We start from the raw sequence: 19,956 nt of genomic DNA, 5'->3' as shown, positions 1-19,956 counted from the left end.
TTTTAGGTATAGAGATGCAGCCTTATATTCCTATGGTGTTGCACCAGCTTGTAGAAATCATTAACAGACCCAACACACCAAAGACGTTGTTAGAGAACACAGGTACCCAATAATAGAAATGTTTGTGGTGAAAGGAATTATGTAGTTGTCTCTCAGAGATCAAAAATCACCTATAGCCTTTAAAAATTGCTTAGGGAAACCAAACCAGAACTGATGCTTTTACAGCGTTTATAAGCAAAAACAGCTCTGTTTTGCAGAAGTTTTTACAAGTCTCAGTGCTGCAGTGAGCCAACTGTCATATATTTAAGTTCTTATGGTTATTGCTTTTTAAACCCTTTTTATAAAATTAATAGCTTTGTTAGACCTGAAAAAATTGGAGGTTTTCCTTTACACTAGTTTAGATGCATATCATGTGTAGATTCATGCATGTGTGTGTCTAACTTTGAAAGTTTGAAAACATAATTGGCATGTAAAAATAGCAGAGGAAAATGAAGATTTGGCATTTAAAAAAAATAAATCCAACAGATGTGCCACGTATTAGAGAGAAATCAGTCTGTAGTAATTGCACTAAAAAAATCTTGATCTATAGTGGTAACGGTACTGCAGTCAAATTAAAATGTAAAAATTAAGTGTGTAATGTAGTTCGTAGTGCTTAACTTTTTATTAAAAATTATGAAAACTACTCCAGTGATGGCATGCATGTTTTATATTCTGGCCAATGACAGTGGCCTTCATATTGGGAGCTGCTAGCAAGTGTCTTATTAAACGTGCACTCCTGAGGCTTGTTTCTTTTGCATTTTTAGAGAGCATGTTCTGGTATAAAGAGCACCTTCCATACTCTAAAAAAGCTAAATTTTAATTATGATTTACTGAGTTTCATTTTAGTATATAGACTTTTTCTTGGCATTTTGTTAGTAATTGAATGTCCTCTCAAATTTTTTTGCAGTTACTCATTATTTTCCTTTTGGTGAGGGAGACAATATTTCTTTGAGTAGTGTCCCTATATGTATTCCACTTCTGGTGTGCATGTGCACCACACGCCTTTGATCCGAGATTTTCACTAGCAGTGTCTGTTTGGTCTACATATATGCTGCTGATAACCTCGTGCCCAGTACCGAGGCTACATCAATTTGTGCAGGAGAACTGCCCTCAGTTTCTTCTCAACCACCTTGGCCTGAAATGGAGTTTATTATTTCTGCATTTTGTGTGCCTCGGCTGCTTGCTGAGTTTTTTGTATTTAGTTTATTTAGCTTAGTTTGCTAGTAGTAGTAATAGCTAGTTAATTCCTGGTTATTGAAAAATTATTTTATTTCCTCTGAGGAAATTCTCTCTGTGAAGGGTATGCATGTTCACAAATGTTTAAGCGCTGCCTCATGCAGAGAGGTTATTCCAGTCAGCGATGGACAGTCTAACTGCATTCACTGCCTGAGAGAGAGTTGCATCCCACAGAAGTGTGACTCCTGTTTAGCCATAGGACAACTGGGAAATCAAGTTGACTGTTAATGATGGAATGTTCCATTCACCTGGGTACGGAGCCAGGTCAGGAGATCTCCTTTGTACGTTAGTCCCTGGAGTCTCTAGCAGCCCTTTGGCCTCAGCGCAATACTCCTATAAAGGGGAAAACCTTGAAGATCTTCTCTAAAGATCCTGAGAAGAGGCGCTCTAATTCCCCTCCTAAGGTATCCATCTTGGAAAGTGCTCACTCTCTGACCAGGTCAGCAGCTGTGCTTGGTGCTGTAGTGGCAAAAGGCTCTTCTGGTACCAGCAAGGTGGGAAAATCCTGCAACTCTAAGAGTAAACATGGCTCTGAGAAGAAGCTAATATTGTCTAGTGGAGATGGTCAGAGCAAACACACAGAAGATCAGTATTATTGGACTTAACCACCTCTCCCACTACCCTTATCGAGCTCTTTGGTACCATTTAAGACTAAACCTCCATTTACATCAGCGCTACCTGTTAAGCATTCAAAACCATTAGTACCTTCCTGCAGGGACAGGTATACTGGTCTGTCGGTACCACAACCAAATATTGGAAGACTTTAGGAAGCTGAAGGGCTTATTGGTGACTGCTTGAACCAGTGTGTCTGTTGGTGACAGGTACTGAGCATCTCTCTACTGAAAACCTCTGTCCCCAAACCTTTATACATTCCACAGTACTGTCACCTCTCTTCAGTCAGAGCTCTCCCGTTAGAGGATGATATGGAGATCTCTTTTCCGTATCATTAATCTTTGTTCAGTGTACTCCTATGTACGAATATACAAACCCCCCTTTCTCAAAGAGACAGGGAAGATGTCCGGGAACCTCCTCATTCCTGGTGGTAACAACTCTGGATGCAACCCCACCCCTTTATGGGCCTCAATGGCCATATTGGGGTTCCTGGGCATTTTATCGCTGGCAAATCTCCAGACCCCCTCTCCTCTTCTCTCAATGATAGGGAGACTCAAACGTCTACTCCCCAACAATAGGAGGAAATGTTCGAGGATCGAGAGAAGGGCGGATAAAGAAGCTATCTCCCAGGCTGCCATCTCATCATCTTCATAGGCTGAGGTGGTAATGCCCCCTCCTCTATCTATTGTCAGTAATTTTTTTTTTTTGTGCAGTTTCAAGACCTCATTAAATGGGTGGCAGACTCCTTAGATACCTTTTGAAGAAATCAAAGAATCCCAACACAAGCTGTTGGATATTCTTCACTCTGAGACATCAGCCAGAGTTGCCCTTCATAACAATGAGGCTCTGGAACCTGAAAATACCATTTGCAAACCTTTACTACAGTAACACCCACGTGTAAGAGAGACAATTTAAAAAGTATTGTTTTTCTCACCAAGGACTCTGAGTGACTAGTTTCTTATCCTCCAGCCAGCTCTCTGATGGTTGAAATGGTGATCACACTGGGCAGACACTGGTATTAATCCACCCCATATGACAGAGCAGAAGGACCTGGATCTTCTGGGAAGAAAATCTTACCTATTGGCAACCCTACAGTTCTGCACTGCAAAATATCAGGTACTGATGGCCAAGAGCAACTTTACAAATTATGCAAAATTTAGCTCCTTTATTCCACACCTTCCTTCGGACTAAAGAGAACAATTTCAGCCTACCATTGCTAAAGGATAATTACTGGCCATGACAGCTCTTGAGGTAGCTCTTGATGCTGCAGAAATCGCAGCTCGTTCCATCTCCACTGCAGCGGTGATGTGCAGAGCATCCTGGCTACAGTGCTCTGGTTTCCACCAGAGAAGTCCAGAGTATGGGAGAGGATCTTCTGTTTGATGGTATGAAGTGGTTCATGGAGAATACTGATGAGTTGTTGCATGCTCTTAAAGATTCCAGGTCCACATTACATTCATTGGGCAGCTACACTCCTGCAAACAGTAGAAAATTCAGTAGATGGCAAACAACTCAAACATCTCACCAAATGCAATTCTCTGGTTTTCAGAGACTGATGAAACTACCTAGACAGACACGTAGGTTCCAGAGAAAAAGATCCTCTACTCACCCAACACAAGTTTGCAAAATACTTCATTATTAAAGTGTCTGTTTTGTGAGGATGTTTCAAGGTTCGGACCCTCCCTTCTCTTTAGCCTGAGAGCTGCAATGATTTGCCCACCTCCCCCCATTTGAGGACTAACCTCAATTTCTGACAAGCAGGAGAGCATATCTTGGACAAATAGGAGCTGAAAGTAATATCGGGCTACACCATCCATATTACCGTTCTCTCCCCTCTGTAGGGACCCTTCTCATCCATTCCTATTAAGACAGGAGATTAAGCTCCCTTCTTCGTTCAGGAGCGAGAGAGCCGGTCCCTGCTCTGCTTTGGGGAAGGGACTTGTACTCAACATACTTCCTTGTGCAAAGAAAATAGGAGGAAAGAGGCCAATATTAGATCTGACTCCTAAACACATTTGTGAGGTCTCAGAAGTTTGGGATGATGACTCATATCTGTAACTCCTCCTTCTCTTGATTCAGGAGATTGGTTTTTGGCCCTCATCCTTCAAAGTGCATGTTTCAATATAGTGATACTCCCATCTAACAGAAGGTTTCTGCATTTTATTGTAAGCTGGGATCATTTTAAGTACAGGTACTCCTGTTTGGTCTCTTAGCTCAGAGAGTGTTTTCAGAAGTTCTCTAGTGGTGGCTGTCTGCATGCGTCATGAGGCAATCGTAGTATTTAACTGGTTGCTCAAGGAATGGTAGTACCGAGAAGTATTCTAAGCCCCCTGGAAAGTACTTTCTCTGTTCTTGGATTTTGGGTCACTAATTGCACGTGGGGAAAATCCAGACTGCCTCCTTTTCAGAATACACAATTTACAGGGGGTATCCCTGGATTTCTTGGCATCCAGGGCCTTCCTTCTCATGGACAGATTCACGACACTATCAAACTTTGTCAGAACTATTCAAGGGAGCCACCAGGTTTCAGTCAGAAGCTCTCTTGAACTTCTAGATCACATGGTGGTTTGCATTTTTGTGACTGAGTGTGAGATTACACCTTGGCTGTTTCCAGGGGTGGCCCAGATCAGTTTACTTGCCAAACAGAGACCGCCTAGACAGACAGGTGTAAGTTTCTCAACAGGTAAAACCCTCCTTAGATTGGTGGATAGTTAATCACAATGTAGGGGCGGGGATCCCCTGCCTCCAACTGATGCGAACGGTTAACTGTAACCATGGATGCATCTCTGTTAAGATAAGTGTGTGTGCGCCTTGGTGCTATAATGGTACAGAAGAGATGGTCACCCCAAGAATCTATCCTCCGTATCAAGCTGTTGGAGCTCAGAGTGGTCAGAAATACCTGCCTTCATTTTCTGCCTCTCATCAGACACAGGTCTATCCAAGTCATGACTAACCACGTGGACTGCTTGTTTGATACCAGTTGGCAGAGAGGAGTAAAATTCCCCTTCCTTCTGTGCTGAAGCAATAAGGTTATGGAAATAGTGCATAAAATGTTGCATACGAATTTCAGCAATATATTTCCAGGGTAGGAAAAGTGTGAGCCAATGCTCTGAGCTGGTTTCTCCCTGCGGGCCCCCTCCCCCCCCCCAACTATGAATGGGAGCTGGATTCCTAGTTCTTGTCGGCATATTTCAGACTTGTGGATTTCAAGAAGTGGACCTCATTGCCACAACTACAAACAAAAATGCCATCCTTTCAGTTCAAAGGCGGGATGGGAGGAGGGGAAAGGTTAGGTCACAATTCCTCGAGGAGAGCCTTCCTTCTCACTTGGATGAGAGAGAGATAAAAAGACTTCCTTTTAAAAAGTGGAAGTGAAATCCTAGTGAGGTAAATAGAAAGGAGCACAAACACTGCCAGCTTAAGTGCAAGAGAGTAATAAGAAAAGCCAAAGAGGAGTTTGAAAAACGGCTAGCCATAAACTCCACAGGTAATAACAAAATGTTTTTTAACTACATCAGAAGCAGCAAGCCTGCTAAACAACCAGTGGGGCCCCTTGACGATCGAGATACAAAAGGAGCGCTTAAAGACAATTAAGTCATTGCGGAGAAACTAAATGGATTCTTTGCTTCAGTCTTCACAACTGAGGATGTTAGGGAGATTCCCAAACCTGAGCCAGCTTTTGTAGGTGACAAATCTGAGGAACTGTCACAGACTGAAGTGTCACTAGAGGAGGCTTTGGAATTAATTGATAAACTCAACATTAACAAGTCACCGGGACCAGATGGCATTCACCCAAGAGTTCTGAAAGAATTCAAATGTGAAGCTGCGGAACTATTAACTAAGGTTTGTAACCTGTCCTTTAAATCGGCTTCGGTACCCAATGACTGGAAGTTAGCTAATGTAACGCCAATATTTAAAAAGGGCTCTAGAGGTGATTCCGGCAATTACAGACCTGTAAGTCTAACGTTGGAACCGGGCAAATCAGTCAAAACAATAGTTAAGAATAAAATTGTCAGACACATAGGAAAACATAAACTGTTGAGCAACAGTCAACATGGTTTCTGTAAAGGGAAATTGTGTCTTGCTAATCCACTAGAGTTCTTTGAAGGGATCAACAAACATGTGGACAAGGGGGATCCAGTGGACATAGTGTACTTAGATTTCCAGAAAACCTTTGACAAGGTCCCTCACCAAAGGCTCTTACGTAAATTAAGCTGTCATGGGATAAAAGGGAAGGTCCTTTCATGGATTGAGAACTGGTTAAAAGACAGGGAACAGGATAGGAATTAATGGTAAATTCTCAAAATGGAGAAGAGTAACTAGTGGTGTTCCCCAAGGGTCAGTCCTAGGACCAATTCTATTCAATTTATTGCTAAATGATCTGGAGAAACGGGTAAACAGTGAGGTGGCAAAGTTTGCAAATGATACTAAACTACTCAAGATAGTTAAGACCAAAGCAGATTGTGAAGAACTTCAAAAAGATCTCACAAAACTAAATGATTGGGCAACAAAATGGCAAATGAAATTTAATGTGGATAAATGTAAAGTAATGCACATTGGAAAAAATAACCTCAACTATACATACAATATGATGGGGGCTAATTTAGCTACAACGAGTCAGGAAAAAGATCTTGGCATCATCGTGGATAGTTCTCTGAAGATGTCCACGCAGTGCGCAGAGATGGTCAAAAAAGCAAACAGAATGTTAGGAATCATTAAAAAGGGGATAGAGAATAAGACTGAGAATCTTATTGCCCTTATAAATCCATGGTACGCCCACATCTCGAATACTGTGTACAGATGTGGTCTCCTCACCTCAAAAAAGATATTCTAGCACTAGAAAAGGGCAACTAAAATGAATAGGGGTTTGGAGAGGGTCCCATAGGAGGAAAGGTTAAAGAGGCTAGGTCTGTTCAGCTTGGAAAAGAGGAGACTAAGGGGGGATATGATAGAGGTATATAAAATCATGAGTGATGTAGAGAAAGTGGATAAGGAAAAGTTATTTACTTATTCCCATAATACAAGAACTAGGGATCACCAAATGAAATTAATAGGTAGCAGGTTTAAAACAAACAAAAGGAAGTTCTTCACACAGCACACAATCAACTTGTGGAACTCCTTACCTGAGGAGGTTGTGAAGGCTGAGAGTATAACAATGTTTAAAAGGGAACTGGATAAATTCATGGTGGCTAAGTCCATAAATGGCTATTAGCCAGGAAGGGTAAAGAATGGTGTCCCTAGCCTCTGTTCATCAGAGGATGGAGATGGATGGCAGGAGAGAGATCACTTGATCATTGCGTGTTAGGTTCACTCCCTCTGGTGCACCTGGCATTGGCCACTGTCAGTAGACAGATACTGGGCTAGATGGACCTTTGGTCTGACCCGGTACAGCCGTTCTTATATTCTTATGAAGTAGGCATTTTGTTTCCTCTACCACCTCTGAGTCTCAAAGTGGTGAACAAAATCAGGCAGGACAAGACCAGAATGATCCTAATAGCTCTGGTATGATTGAGGCAGGCATGGTTTCCTTACCTGTTTTGCCTACCTCTTTGTTCAGCGATGAATTTTCCGATCACTCTTTAGCTCTTCTCCCAGGGCTTCAGTTGACTGCTGCATCTCCAGCTGAGCGTTCTCTGACTCAAGGGCATGGCTCCTTGATAGTTTGCAGGGTTAGTAAGTCTGGTGAGCAGAGGTATAAGAGATATTAAATAGTAGGAAAGATTCTACCAGGAATATTTACCTTCAAAAGTGGAGAAGATTTAGTTGCTTGTATGAATTCCAGAATGCTCTCCCTAAATCTTTCTCACTTCTGCTTGTTCTGGAAGATCTGCTGCAACCAAAGAAAACAGGGCCATCACTTAGTTCTCTGTGTTGTTTGTGCTGCCTTTTCAGACCATTGTTTAGGGGTTCTCATTGTTTGCTCACCCTACAACCATTAGGTTCATGAAAGGTCTGGGTAATCTCTTCCCACTGGTGAAAGTTCCCATTCCAGTTTGGGACTGTAATTTGGTTTTTAAGTCTCATGAAATCTCCTTTTGAACTGATGGTGACCTGCTTGTTGCTGCATTTGTCTATGAAAACAGCCTTCTTAGTGGCTATTACATCAGCCTGCAGAGTCAGAGATGGAGGCCTTAATGGCAGATCTTCTGTTCACAGTATCCTACAAGGGCAAAGTTTCCTTAGAACCACACTCTAGGTTTCTCCTAAAGTGCCGTCTGATCAGATCATTTACCTACCAGTTTTCTTTCCAAACCCACATTATTCCAACCTGGAGACCACCTTCCATACTCTAGATGTCAGGAGGGTGTTTGTCTTCTATCTAGATAGGACTAAATAATTTCATACGACTCCTAGGCTGTTCCGTCTTGTTTACAGAAAGATCTGAAGCGTCTGCTATTTGTGTCCAAGTACTGTCAAAATGGATTTTGGGATGTATTATAGCTTGTTACAGTGCTCACTTGACAAGGTCAGAATTGACATCTGTGGCTCTGCTTAATGTTCTGGTATCTGAGATCTGTGGAGCTGCTACATGGTCTTCAGTATATACCTTCTCCAGGCACTATGCCTTAGTTGGTGCCTCTAGATCTGATGCAGCAGTTGGCAGTGTAGTTCCTTTGTGCTGGACTCTATTCCAAGGCTTATGCCGCCTCATAGGGATTCTCCTCAGGAATTTCCCAGAGTGGAGCACCCATAGGGACACTACTCAAGAAGAAAGTGATTACTCACCCTGTGTGGTAACTGTAGCTCTTTGAGATTTGTTGCCCTCTGGGTGTTCCACTACCCGCCCTCCTTCCCCTCTGCTTCAGTTTCTCATGAGACTCAGTGGTGGAGAAGGAATTGAGGGTGTTTTGCCTGCTCAGATTGATGTAGCCTTGGTGAAGGACATGCGGCTGTCAGCAGCGCATGTGTGGGTCAAATGGACACTGCTAATGAAAATCTATCAATGGCACGTGAGGTTCATGCGCAGCTCAAGTGGAGTACCCATAGGGACATGCACCTTGAACTAGTTGCTGTACAGGGTGAAGTAACTTCCTTCTTAGACAAACATCATAAGCTGATATCATTGACATCAGCTTATAAGTACAGGACAGCACTGTATCATGAGAGGTTAAAAAGAGAAATTGCAAGTGTTTTAGTTTGTGTGTCGTCTCCAGTATTTTGTGAAACTAAATGTTAAAAATGTAGTGTTTTCAAAATTAGTGTGGAAGGTGAACTTTAAGAAGAATTAGGTGGTTGTTTGGCATGTTATAGATACTGCTTTTATTTAAGAAACCATTTTAGAGCAGCTATGCAAATTAGACTGCCAGATGGTAATATTGACAAGTGAATTCTGTTTTTCTTCTCGTTAATTGATGTAGTAATTGACATGCGTCCAGTGCTCAAGTGCTTGCGTCTATTACTGTTGCGGATATTATGGAAGCATCCAGAACTGATTTTTTTGTTGTTTACTCTTTAATAGTTAATGTAAATGTAGATATGTAACTGCAAATAAATGTTGAATGTGGTGTACTTTCAAGAAGTTTGTTGTAGGATATCACCCTGTATACTGTGTTCTAGAATATTTTTTCTATTTACCCTAATATTTAGCATAGCAAGCAAATGCTGCCAAAATATTTACATTTTCCTGTGTGTTTTGTATTGTGATTTTTGTTTAACTCTTTCTCCTGTAACAATATAACTAAGACACATTCAGTAAAAAATCATTGCATAGGAAGTGAATAGATGGCACAATCTTTAGCCTCCACAGAAAGTGCTTCTGCAATGTAGAAGATGAGTGGAGTTTTATCAAATGTGGCTTTAAAAAAAAAAACACCTTTTAATATAAACATTTAACTGCCTGTCTTCCTGATATAAAAATACTGCTCATGTTATGTATGTATATTAAAATTGACACTGCTGTGAGGCTGCACTTAAAATTAATTTAGCTGAAAATTTTGCATGCCAGGGATATTGCAGATACGGAAAACAGAAGCATTATGTGACCAATATGCTTTAATATAATTGGTCATATGACCAAAATGAATTTCAGAAAGCTAGCATATCCTACACCAAACGTGACTGGAGAGAGCATCATCTGCTTTATTGCATGTTTCATGGGAGTGCTGACAAATGCCTGTTTTAATTAGAGTGTTGCATAGTATGTCTCTTGAACATAGGTTTCCTTTCTCTGCTTCATATGAATCTGCTGGATTTTAGTATTATTCATGTAGTTTGCTTCAAGTAATCTTTAAACATTATTCCCCACCCTCTCCTTTTTCTGAAAGATGAATCTTCTGTGAGTTGAGTGAACACCAATAAAGCATTCTTGTGTGATCACCTTACCTTTCAGTCTGCCCCTTACAATAAAAGCAGTAAGCTATTTAGTCAGATACACAAATGGAATAAACTTTTTTGTGCTAACAACTTTGTGCCAGAAGTTAGATTCTCCCAAGAGAATTTCTATTGCATTTAGTAGATGTGATTTAGAGAGCCTATTTTACTATGATAAATTCTATAGATATTAATGAGCTATTTACCTGCTGAGTTAATTTAGGGGAAAAAATTGTTGCTAAAAATCATGAAGAAATTGTATATATGACGTCTTTAGCAAGAAAAGTACTTGTATATTAATATTTTAGTTGTAGATAAAAGAGCATATTCAGAATAACCACATTCTGTGGGTTTAATTTTAACATGTAATCTAATGCAAACTTTGGACTATTTGAATTTCAAAATTAATCTTAAAACAAAGTAACTCTTAAATTTTACTTATAGTATATTCAGCTGATATTATAAACTGAAAATGCTTAGTGCCTTTGTACCAAGAACATTTCAAAATAATACATGTGAGTAGCTAGTTTATCACTGACTTCTAAGTAACAAGATTGCAGAGCTAAATATGAAGAGGGCAAAGTCAATATCTCTGTTCAAATAGCCTTTGGAATTGAAATTGTGTTTCTGGTGTTCTCTCATTTACTTAATTACTTTTTTTTTTTTTTTTGTTTCAAATCCCCAAGAGTATACCATATATGTTGCTGACCCTTAATTTAGGGGGTGGTAATAAACAGCACTAGTGAAATCTTATGTTTATTATCATACACAGATTCTGTTGGTTTCTGTTTCTGAGTTATTTGTTGTTTTTTCTTTATTTTTTCTCCTTCCCCCTCATTTGCTCATGTCTTGGTTGGCGTTTGGTGGTGTATAACCGTGATTGCGTTACCTTAGCAATAACAATTGGTCGTCTTGGTTACGTTTGTCCTCAAGAGGTGGCCCCCATGCTACAGCAGTTTATAAGACCCTGGTGTGTATTATTCAATCTTTTTTTTTAATTCATTTTTCTTCACTTTCTTTCTTTCTTCTCTATCTCACTTTTAGATATATTTTCAGTTGGTTACAAAATCACAGTCCTTAATCATTGCCAACCATGTGACTAATCTTGTCCTATCAGGTTTGTGAGTTTTTAGTAGCACCGTCATGTACATTTTATGTTGTGGCTAACGACTAATTGATGCATGGGATAAGATTGTCACATGCTTGCTGTGTTAATAAGCTTGATTATGAAAGAGCATTTTAAAATCCATCAGAATGATAATATGATGCATGCAAGTACTGTAAAAGTTAAACTATGCATTACATTACTTTAAAAAAATTCAGTCTGAGACTTGAATTGCTGTAAGAAATACATGTTTATAGATTTGTTATATATGAAATAGTTTGCTTGCTTCTGTAAAAGTTTAACTGTTCTGTAAGTGGTATCTGATAAACTTCAAACTGTGGCAGTATAGTCTTTTCTTATAATAGCTCTTATCAGTACTGTGGATAAACATTTTAGTGGTATTTAATGGAATACAAGTCACTTTTTAGAAGTCATAATTGTACATAGTGCAGCATTTAAAATTCAGAATTCTACAAAATGTGGAAGTTTCATCATATCTAACTTCTGAAGCTAAATGCAAATAAATTATACATGAAAAGAGACTCTGAAATATTTATTTGAAGTGTTTTGAAAACTATTCTAGGAATATCTCCTTAATGTGACTCTTACTCCGTCAAATACTGTCAAACTAGTTAATTAAATTAAATAAAAACTGATTCTGTTGCCTAATAGCCTGGTTCTCCAATTTACTAGGTGTACTTCTCTGCGGAACATAAGGGACAATGAGGAAAAGGATTCTGCTTTCCGTGGGATTTGTACCATGATCACAGTCAACCCTAGTGGAGTAGTCCAAGTAAGATATTTGCATAGGCATTTGATTTTTGTTCTGACAGGCTCATCCTAAAATTGAATAGAAATAACAGTTCAAAAAAAAAAGCTTAATTTGAATGCTGTAAAAGAAGTTAAGCACATATTGGTGCAATTGGTAGTAACTTTTAAAGAACAATAGCTGGTGTAAAGTGGTGTGTCTCCATTGATTTCAAGAGGATTAAACCATTTACATCAGCTGAGGATCTGACTCAATTTGTTTTTTTTCCTCCTGTGGTTACTCTAATTGAAATGGAAATATTGGAGACACAGAGTTAATTTGAGATATTTTATTGCACTCCTTGCCAAAAAGTAATATGTTCACAAAGTGGTTGTATCATATTGCAGCTGTTTTCATGTCCAGTTAAAAATGTAATACTTACTTTCTAAATCTCACCATCACTTCAAAGTGTACAAACCTTAACTTAAAGTTCAAAAGCTGTAAACTTATTTCAAACTGACCTCACCCAAAATGTTCTTTGTACAAATGGAAAAATAATAAATGGCTTTTTGTTTGTTTTTACTAAGTTTTGTCGTGGTTTCAGTATCTCAGCAACTGATATTGTTGGTTATACTATAATTACTACTTCAAATTAAAAATCAGTTTTGTTAATGGTTCATTTCTTTCAATTTGCAGTGTTAGAATAGCTTTTAATTACTCTGCAGTTTTTCTTTAGTCACACTTCATCCTAGTGTTCCTTTTATTTAGAAGGTTCATAGTGTGTGGGTTAGACGGTTAGAGTAAGACTGAGAGTCGGACCTGGAGTGTAGTTTGGTTCTGACAGATCTCTTGTGTGCTGTTGGTCAAGTTGCTTAATCTCTCAGTGCTTTAGATTCCTCCTTTGTCAAATGGGGGGTAATATTTGCCATACCTGCCTCAGGATATGTGCTGTGAGGTTTAATTTGTGTCAAGTGCTTCCAGATCTTCTGATAGAAACCACTGCATTGTGTTGTGGTGTTTTGTAACTTTTATAGTGCAGCATAAAAGTTTTACTGGCTTAAGTTTGCTGTGACTGTAACTTGCAAGTACTGAAGTCATGAATGAGTTACACAGATCATCATAAATCAGTGCCAACAAAATCTATAATGCATTCAGTTAGCCTCACTTTTTACAGATAAACCTTCTAGAAATGTCTGAATTGGAAAAACGTTGTGTATGCATTTTAATATCTCTCTCAAGCCAAGTTAGCTAAGTACTAGATCAAAATATACAGATTTCATGTTGGGAGATATGTTATATTGCAGAAACCTTTAAAGTAGCACTTTAAAATGCATATTGGCATGACTTTTAAATCTCAATTTGTCGTCTTCCAGGCCAGAAACAAAGGCTGTGATTCTATAAAGTTGATAAATAAGCACCTAAGGAACTGGCTAGATTTTTCAAACATGCTGAGCACCCAGCATCTTCCTTTGATTTCAGTAGAACCTGCTAGCTGCTCAGGTACCATAAGTGATTTTATAAAAATGTGCATAGAAGAACCTAAGTGCTGAGTAGCAAAGAGTCCTGTGGCACCTTATAGACTAACAGACGTATTGGAGCATGAGCACATCTGACAAAGTGGGTATTCACCCACAGAAGCTCATGCTCCAATACGTCTGTTAGTCTATAAGGTGTCACAGGACTCTTTGCTGCTTTTACAGATCCAGACTAACAAGGCTACCCCTCTGAGTGCTGAGTCTTTCAGATAAGACTTAAGCACTTTAAAAAAAAAAGTCTCTTATATTCTTGGTGAGGGACGACTTCCAGTTTACCAGCAGGGTGATATACCATTATTAGCCAATATGATTTTGCAAGAATACTGCTCCTTACAACTAACCTGTCAAAGGTCTGACTGTTTCCTTTGCTGTTCCTTACTCTATTGTAACCTTTTGCTGGGCGGATGAGGGGTTACAGTTTTCTCTTAAGATAGCTGTTTGAAAGCTGCGCAGAGTTGAAATGGTGTGGTGGACAGAGTACTGGTGAGGCAGCCAAAGATCCATGATAAACTTCATTTACTACGTGAATAGCGTCACTTTTTTGGTAGAACAAATGGAAAATTTTTAGTCAAAGCAGATATCTGTTGGAAAATGCAGTTTCGACTAAATTGAAATTTTTGGCTAACTTATCTGTTTTTAAAAAAAATATTGGAAAAGTCTTGAAAGCAAAACCACCCTTTTTTGACACTTCAGGAACAAAGATTTTCAGGGTATTTTGGTTTGGAATTTACTTTGTTTTACTTTTTTATATTTTTTTAAAACAAGTTTCAAATGTATAGGAAGAAAACGTTTCTATTGACCTGAAACAGAAAAATTTCAGAATTCCATTTTGGAGGAAGAATCTCTGAAATTTTGACTTTTTTATCCCATTTGAGGCCTTTTTTCTCCAGAATCTTGAAAACTTTTGTGGGATTAGAAAATCTGTTTTTCCATCAGATCTGCTTTTTGGATGCACGTAACTATATAAAACACATTTTTATAGGAATTTATTTTAATAACAGCTAATCAAGGTCAGTAAAATCTTTTAAGGATAATGAAATTTCATTTAGTTAATCCCTTGTGATGAATGCAGGACTGAGTCTTTAGTGAAGACTGGCACATAAGTTAATGATACTCTGGAAAAAGCTTGTAGTCTTGATCTTTATGTACATCATAAATAAGACTAAGATTGTCATGGAGGTCGTGGAAGATGGGGGAGGGATAGGTCAGTGGTTTGAGCATAGGCCTGCTGAACCCAGGGTTGTGAGTTCAATCCTTGAAGGGGCCATTTATGGATCTGGGGCAAAAATCTGTCTGGGACTTGGTCCTGCTTCAAGCAGGGGGTTAGACTGGATGACCTCCTGAGGCCCCTTCCAACCCTGATATTCTATGATTTTATGAATCCATGACTTACAACAATCTCTGTGACATTGGGGGCCCTGCAGCGGCCCAGCCTCCGTTGGTGGCAGGGAACTATCCCGCAGCTGCTGGGCCCCTCACAACTGACCAGCCGCCACTGGCAACCCCTGAGCTGCCCAGCTGTTGCTGCACACTTCCTCCTCCTCCTCCTCCCGCAGCTCCCAGTTACTGGCAGCGGAGAGACTCCAGAGCTGCTCAGCCACTGGACAGTGCTGCTCCCTGCAGCTCCCAGCCACGGTAGGAGGTGGAGGGCAGGGTGTTGGACCCTTGTCCCTCCCCATTTTGTCATGGATGTTTTTAGTAAGTCAGGGACAGGTTACGGGTTCTGTGACTTTTTTTTTCCTTTATTGCCTGTGACCTGCCCCCGATTGTTACTAAAAATATCCATAACAAAATTGTAGCCATAGTCATAAACCATTTCTGAAAGACAACCTACTTTTTACATTTTTGTTGCAGAAGATTTATAGAGAGATTTGTTTTAGTTGTAATCTGATAGATGGTTGGGTATACAATAAATTAAATATAAAAATTTGGAAACTTGAAAACACTGGATGATGTAATTTTTGTAGTTGTAACCTGTCAGTCATGTGAGCTGAATGGAATCTAAAGTCCAATGAAGCAAAATTTTGGGATTGAAGGGGAAGGGCACTTGGGAGAACATTGTTACAAGAAGCTGAAAGAAAAAGCTAAGAAAAGGCAAATTTATTGTTAAACTTTTAAAATGCAAATTTTCACTTTTAGTCTTCAATCTATACTGACATTGATTTACCCTATGGATTATAAATGGAGCCTGTAATATGTACCATATAACTATAATAATTGATCTGGAATTTGAGGCCTGACATGAAAATTTACTAAGTTGCCTGGGCTGTTCCATTTTGGCTCCTTCACTTCATTCCACTTCTGCCTTATTCTCTACATAATACTTCCATCTCTCCTGCCCCCATTGTGCTTCATTAATTGTGATTTTTGAAGACTCATGTTAACACACAGTTTCAAAAGAGGTGAAAGGGAAAAATAGGGAAGGAAAGAAAAGTAAAGAGTTTTCTTTATTTAACGTTTATATAGTAGTCTTCCTATGTTCCTGAAATGTCAGATGTATATTTTTAACTTAATGTGAAAGGGAATATGGTTTAATGGCTGGGCAGAGGAATAACCCTCCAGAGCAGATGAACCCAGGATGCAGGATTTTTTGGGGGGCAGGTTGGATTATGACACTAGAGGCTTAGAAAAACTTAATTTGGGCTGTATTGACTTTACCCCGGCTCTCCTGAGGAGGAGGAGTACTGCAGCCTTAGGGCGTTGTTGGGGGTGTTTTGAGCAGGGGGAGATGTATTACAGCTGATAATTTGCAGTAGACTGTCTTTTGTCTGAAAGATTACCCTGCTCTTTGGTTCTCTCCAGTGCAGTGCATTTAGTTGGGCAAGTGTATCTGGGAAAAACTTTTAATAGAGGCTTTCAATCTTAAGGGCGTTCATGTACTGCAACTTATCCAAATGCTAAACTCACTTGAAAATAAATCTAAAATATAATAGAAGCATGTGTGGATTGAAGTTGAGGTTCCTGCAACATTTGCAAATTAAGAAACCAGTGTCATATTGATTTCCTTAATTTATGAATTGGAATGATGCAAATATGGAGTTGCTAACCTATGTAATGTTTAATCTTATAGGACTTTATATTTTTTTGTGATGCTGTTGCATCGTGGATTAGCCCAAAAGATGATCTCCGAGACATGTTCTGTAAGGTAATGTTTCTGATTTAATAGAAAATGAAAAGCCTACCTTTTATGGCTCCTTCACTTCTCTTCTGACCCTCTCTCCACTCCTTTCCCTGTCCCGCATACCTTTTTACTTTAGTTTATTGTGTTAATGGAGAAAAAAGAAAATTACGGCGTTCCAATAGTGGAGTCGTCATGTACGAGTTTGGATTTTAGATAAAACCTCACCAAAGCAAAAACTTGTGAATAGACTTTTAAAAATATACTGTACACTTGTAAATATATTTCAAATTTGCAATTTTAGCAGTGTTGAAAGTTTGTTTACTGAGGGGGCAGAACAAACTTTAAAGATGCTTAAAGGTCATGCCCAGTAGAATTTGGCTATGTATGGAAGAACCAGTATTTGTATAATACAATAAACTATCAAACTTTTAAACTTTAATTAAAAACTATTTTTAATTACAGAAAATGAGATTTCTTTGGCCTAAAGATATACACTACTTTTTTATTTTGTATGGCTAGAGGGAGGGAAAAAAGTTTTTTTCAGTTTTTGTGTTAACTCTACTTAACCTGACTTAAAATCATCTTGTTTATACAAGATAATCTTGTCTTTGGTACTGTTGAAAAGCCTTACAAGCCTTCTTTAACAGTAATTTTGAGCCACTTTAAAAGAGTTTGTCAGCTGTATTTTGTCCTGTGGAAAGTGGGCTTCGGAGATTAACAAATTCGTTTTTGTTTACATTTAATTTTTCAGCATCAAACAGTTAACTTCTGCATTTCCTGGTAGTGCAATCTAAAATGCCTTGGGTTAGTTGCATGTCATGTTAGGGTTAGGTAGAAAAGCCTATAAAATTGTGCTTTTTGTTGCGAGGTCTGATTTTTTTTTTTCCCTAAGAGACATGAAAATCAAACTTTTGTAGTTTATAGTGAATCACAAAAGCAGGTGCCTTTTCGTTAAGTCTATAAAGGATAAAAGAAAAAAGAGTAAGAAAACATATTATCCTACTGTTTGTGGGTCTGTCACGAAGGACTGTCTTAAATACTTGTTGTTTCTTCAAACCTCAGCCTCCAATAGCTTTGATTAAAATCTGTCAAGCAGAAACCTATGAAGCAAGTCTTTTATTTCAGTTTTTTTACTGATTTCCCAGATAGACATAATGCTACTCCCTCAACTCCTTTGCAGTGTTGTGCCCTACCATTTGTTTCATAATAAGCTCCCTGTTCTTTGAGTGATTGCTCATGTATATTCCACAGTAGGTGTGCGTGCTTGCCATGTGCACCAGTGCCGGAAGTTTTTCCCCTAGCAATACCCATAGGGCGAGTGACCCCTGGAGTGGCGCCCGCCTGGCGCGGTATAAGGGGAGCTGCACGCTCCTCCCACCGGCAGTTCCTTCTTGCTACCAGTGAAGGTGTGTTGGAACTGCTCAGCTCCAGCCTTGCTGCAGTTTGTACCCAAACTGTTCATTCAGTAGTACCTGTAGTCAGTTAGTTTTCAATGAAGTTTAGTTAATTAGTGAGCCCAGGCCGGAGCATGCCCAGTGCCTCAGGATTTAAGTCACGCAGCTCCTGTAGGCGTTCTATGCCAAGGAGTGACCCACACAAAGACTGACTGACTGCTGCTTGGGAGAAACCCATGTCAGTGAAATATGTAAGATCTGCAAGTCGTTCAAGCCCCGGACTAAAAAAGAAAGGGACATTAGACTCCAGGCCATTCTGATGGAGTTGGCACTGGCCCTGACCTTGGCACGCTGCTCCGATCCAGTACCCAGCACCGCAGCGTTGGTGCACAGAGACCCTCCAGCACCCTCGACTAGTCGGCACCACTCCCCTTCCACGGAGAATGCCAAGAGGACCGGAAACACTCCCCCTTCGCAATGGCGCTGAGGAAAGTCTCGGACGGAGACTAGACCCATGACGGGTAGTCCTAGGCCTCCGACTCACGCAGAGCAGAGTAGCCCCTTCCCTTTGGAGCAGACCTTTCCAGATGCCATGTACGCCCAGAGCCCTCCAGGTGGGCTAGCCGCTGCTGGGATCGCCCTAGTCACCGCTGGCCCGGTACTGGTCTCAGTCCCGGGAACGTTCCCGACACCGCTCATTATCCAGTGACGGTTCAGGGCTCAGTCCATGTGGATCGCCCTTGACACCGGCCAGACTGTCTGGATGGGTGCCATCTGATCGGGAATCCCAGCACCGCTCGTCTTCATGGAGCGGCTCAGACGGGACTGTGGTGGATGTCAGCAACGGTCCTCGCCTCAAAGGTGCTACTGCAGGCGGTCGCAGCATGATCGTTGACGCCGTTCCAGCTCGGAATCCTGCTCAATGTCTCCACCAGTAGAGATCGCTCGTGAAGCAGCTGCTACTGCTGGTGCTGTTCTCCTGCCTCGAGGTTGCAGTCCCATGGTCGACATAGATCCCAGCACCACCGCCACTCCCAGTCCGGAGGTAGCAACATGTCCTACACCAGCCCGACCTCTGCTCACAGTTGCCCGTCTACAGGTCAGTCTAGCCAGCCTGATCGGCCAGCCCCGCCTGTGCATCAGCAAGTGCAATGGCACCATGTGTCATGGCCGGCTCAGTAGTACAAGTGGGCACCATGGCCCGCGGTGGGGGCTCACTTGGTGGCTGGGTTGTTGGAAGCACCATCGGCCTCCATCCCTAGACCGCCAAGAAAAGAGTTGATGGGCCCTGCTTCCTCAGTGTCGTGCCTGGAGTCTGACCAGGTGGTGGATCCTCCGGTGCTGGTCAACACCCAAAGCATCAAATCGGCCTCGCCCCATCTGGAGGAGCTGATTGCGGCTCCGTCCCACAGGAGGACTACTAGGCCCGCCAAGACTTCCTAAAAAAGGTGGCAGCGACTCTCCATCTCCAGGCTGAGGAAATGGAAAAGCCCTCAGACTTCCTGTTCAATATGCTGTCCCCCTCGGCACCAAGCAGGGTGGCCTTGCCGCTCCATGAAGGGGTGGCGAAAATTTCAAATGCCCTGTGGCAAACACCAGCTTCATCGGCTCCCATCTCTAAGAAGGTGGTGCGCAAATACTTCGTACCCACTAAGGGGCACAAGTGTCTGTATACCCACCCGGCGCCCAACTCCTTGGTGATTGAGTCGGTAAACCACAGGGAGCGACGAGCAGCGAGCCTTGACCCCAAAGAACAAAGCATCCAGCTTCTCAGAGGCTCTGAGAGGCTGGCTGCTTTTGGGAGAAAAATTTATTCGTGGTCAAGCTTCCAGCTGAGAGTAGCAAACCATCAGGCT

General features: G+C 40.8%; 1 protein-coding gene across 1 annotated transcript in view; it reads left to right on the top strand.

Annotated features, from left to right (window-relative positions):
- TNPO1 (transportin 1) overlaps positions 1–19,956 on the top strand; it is a 158,285-nt gene that overhangs the window by 111,135 nt on the left and 27,194 nt on the right. Inside the window, exons 19-22 of the mRNA XM_050943752.1 lie at positions 7–102; positions 11,092–11,167; positions 11,996–12,095; positions 16,656–16,730. Of these exons, the coding sequence (XP_050799709.1) occupies positions 7–102; positions 11,092–11,167; positions 11,996–12,095; positions 16,656–16,730 (347 nt within the window). The remainder of the gene's footprint in view (positions 1–6; positions 103–11,091; positions 11,168–11,995; positions 12,096–16,655; positions 16,731–19,956) is intronic.

Source organism: Gopherus flavomarginatus, chromosome 3 (assembly GCF_025201925.1).
Source record: "Gopherus flavomarginatus isolate rGopFla2 chromosome 3, rGopFla2.mat.asm, whole genome shotgun sequence".
NCBI lineage: Eukaryota > Metazoa > Chordata > Testudines > Testudinidae > Gopherus > Gopherus flavomarginatus.
This window is presented reverse-complemented; position numbering and strand designations above follow the sequence as displayed.